General features: G+C 58.3%; 1 protein-coding gene across 1 annotated transcript; it reads left to right on the forward strand.

The window, feature by feature from the left end:
* Positions 1–258: 258 nt before the first annotated feature.
* Positions 259–2266, forward strand: LOC125556105 (pectinesterase-like). The gene is made up of 3 exons (XM_048718898.1): positions 259–1223; positions 1311–1471; positions 1566–2266. Exons 1-3 carry the CDS (start codon positions 259–261, stop codon positions 2264–2266), a joined length of 1827 nt encoding a protein of 608 aa, XP_048574855.1.
* The last annotated feature ends 773 nt before the right edge of the window (positions 2267–3039 follow it).

Here is a 3039-nt window from a genome sequence, read left to right on the forward strand (position 1 = left end):
TACTAATCAAGGATCATTGGAAGAGCCAAACATAGCCTCCACAAACGTCTCCCGGCCCTTCTTTCCCTGGAATTTAACCGTGCCCAAATAAACCCTCCTCCCCCTTGCCCTCTGCCCCCTTTCTCCAATCCTCTCTGCCATGTCCGGTGTAAGGCAGAGAGCGAGAGAGAGGAAAAGAAGCAGCAAATAAAGGAGAAAAGGTTTGTTGCAGCAGCAACAACAACAGCATAAGGGGGGCAATAAACCGGTCGACCGACCATGTCGTCGGGGTCGGCGTTCGGCGACTTCGGCCCGCTCACCGAGCGCCGCAAAGCCGAGAAGGCGCGGCAGGTGAAAAAGCGCATCATGGTCGCCGTAGGGACCATCGCCATTATACTCATTGTTTGCGGCATCGTCGTCACGTTGAACGGGAAGCAGAAGGAAGAAAAGGACGGGTCATCCAGCAAGAAGGGCTCAAAGGGAAAGTCCGATGGCGGCGGCGGCGAGGACGGAGGAGGAGACCTCAAGGCCGTGAAGAAGACCATTACGATGATGTGCAAGCAGGTGGACTACCAGGGCGTGTGCGAGGAGAGCCTGACGAGGTGCGCGAAAGCGAACGAGTCGTCGCCCCTGGGCGTCCTCCGCTTGGCCGTCAGGGTGATCGGCGAAGCGTTGTCGGAGGCGTTCGACCGCGCAGAACTGATCCTGACCAACGACCTCCTCGTGAAGGGCGCCATTGCCGACTGCAAGGAGTTCTTCGGTTACGCCAAGGAGGAGCTCAACCGCACGCTCGCTAGCATGGACGCCAATGACAGCATCACCAAGCAGGGGTACCAATTGAGCATCTGGCTGAGCGCGGTGATCACGCACCAGGAGACGTGCATCGACGGCTTCCCCGACGGGGAGTTCAAGGACAAGGTGAAGTTGATGTTCCTCAAGGGGAAGGAGCTGACCAGTAACGCGCTGGCGTTCATCGAGAAGGCGGCGACGTTCCTCGCCGGCCTCAAGCTCCCGCAACGCCGGCTGCTCGTCGAGGAGAAGGAAGCGGCGCCACGGCGAGCCGAGCCGGCGCTAGGGAAGGATGGCATCCCGGAGTGGGTGCCCGAAAGCGAGCGGAGGGTTCTCAAGGGCGGCGGGTTCAAGGCCGAGGTCAAGCCAAACGTGGTGGTGGCCAAGGACGGCAGCGGCCAGTTTAAGACCATCAATGAGGCGCTCATTGCCATGCCAAAGAAATATGATGGAAGGTACGTACATATACATGCATGCATGATTGCATGTCCGTCTGAAAACAACGTTCATCTAGATGTATGAACTCGTTTCGTGCATCCTAGATATGTCATCCAACTGAAGGCGGGTGTGTACGACGAGTATGTTACGATCACAAGCCAGATGCCGAACGTGACCTTGACCGGCGACGGTTCCAAGACGACGATCATCACCGGCAAAAAGAACTTCGTGGACGGGATCACGACCTTCAAGTCGGCAACCTTCAGTAAGAGACGCGGCCGTCACTCAGCGCCCACTTGTTCATTACTAATTCGTTGTCGACGGGCACGTGCACGTTGCTGACTAATCCGTTTCTGTAGCCGCGCAAGGCGACGGGTTCATGGCGATCGGGGTGGGGTTCGAGAACACGGCGGGCGCGGCGAAGCACCAGGCGGTGGCGCTGCTGGTGCTGGCGGACAAGTCCATCTTCCTCAACTGCAAGATGGACGGGTTCCAGGACACGCTGTACGCGCACTCCAAGGCGCAGTTCTACCGCAACTGCGACATCTCCGGCACCATTGACTTCATCTTCGGCGACGCGGCGGCCGTGTTCCAGAACTGCATCATCACGCTCCGCCGCCCGTTGGACAACCAGCAGAACATCGTCACGGCGCATGGCCGCGCCGACGCCCGGGAGGCCACGGGGTTCGTGCTGCAGAAGTGCCAGATCGTCGGCGAGCCCGCGCTCACGGCGCCCGGCCGCCCGCCCATCAAGAACTACCTCGCCCGCCCGTGGCGCGAGTGCTCGCGCACCATTTTCATGGAATCGGACCTCCCGGCGCTCATCGACAAGGCCGGGTACCTGCCGTGGAACGGCGAATTCGGGCTCAAGACGCTCTACTACGCCGAGTTCGGCAACAAGGGGCCGGGCGCCGACACGGTGGGGCGCGTCAACTGGGCAGGGTACAAGAAGGTGATCAGCAAGGACGAAGCCAACAAGTTCACCCTGGGGAACTTCATCCACCCCCAGCCGTGGATCGACCCGACCGGCACGCCGGTCAAGTACGACTTCTTCGGGTGAGGGGGGTTGCGAGCGCGCATGCCGTAGCCCGTTGGGTATCCATCGGAAGGGGGAGGGGGCAGCGGCGGGGTGCATGCATCCTGAGTTGTTTGTCACCGTGCATGCATGCACGATCGAGTGGAGCGCGTGCGGGCGAGCTTTGTTTGTGGGAGATGTTTGAATCTGGCGATCTGCGCGCGCATGCATGCCTGTCTAGTTTTACTTTGTGTTGTATATACTGGCTGGTATACGCGTTTCTTGTACTTGTACATGTATTTCCCTGATTACGACCAAAATTTCGACAATGGTAGATTATGGACAAGGAAGATGATCCCCACAAATTGAATTTCCCCCCCAAAACCCTAAAAACCTATCTGGCGATTAGGGCGACGGTGGCCTTGGCGGTGCCCGCGGATCCTATCAGCAGAGTGTGTCTATGACTGATCAGGAAGATAACTGCATCCCTCGGTCGTGAAGGGTAACGCAACAACTACGCTCCTTCTCCGCGCTCGGCTAGGGTGCACATGGAGAAGGCGGTCGCAAAACTCGACATCTCGGAGGAAGAAGCGATGTTCGTGCTCCACCACAATGGTTGCTGGCGGACAAAGTTCTGCACTGGAATCGATTCCATAACAAAACGATCTCCAGTGCCTTGCGTCCAACTTCGGGAAACCCTGGGGGGCTGTTTATCCATCCTCTTGGAGAAAACAAGTCCGTCGCTAAATTTAAGGCCAAACATGACCGTGGTTGTGTCTGGGAGGGATCGCCCTCGCATATCAGTAAGCATGCAGTGA

This window comes from Triticum urartu, chromosome 5, assembly GCF_003073215.2.
Source record: "Triticum urartu cultivar G1812 chromosome 5, Tu2.1, whole genome shotgun sequence".
Taxonomy (NCBI): domain Eukaryota; kingdom Viridiplantae; phylum Streptophyta; class Magnoliopsida; order Poales; family Poaceae; genus Triticum; species Triticum urartu.

What these genes read in the sequence shown, in the direction of transcription:
- LOC125556105 (XM_048718898.1), top strand. Translation starts at nt 259, where the DNA reads ATGTCGTCGGGGTCGGCGTTCGGCGACTTCGGCCCGCTCACCGAGCGC. An exon ending in CCAAAGAAATATGATGGAAG is followed by an intron (nt 1,224 to 1,310) that starts GTACGTACATAT and finishes CGTGCATCCTAG; the next exon opens with ATATGTCATCCAACTGAAGG. An exon ending in CTTCAAGTCGGCAACCTTCA is followed by an intron (nt 1,472 to 1,565) that starts GTAAGAGACGCG and finishes CCGTTTCTGTAG; the next exon opens with CCGCGCAAGGCGACGGGTTC.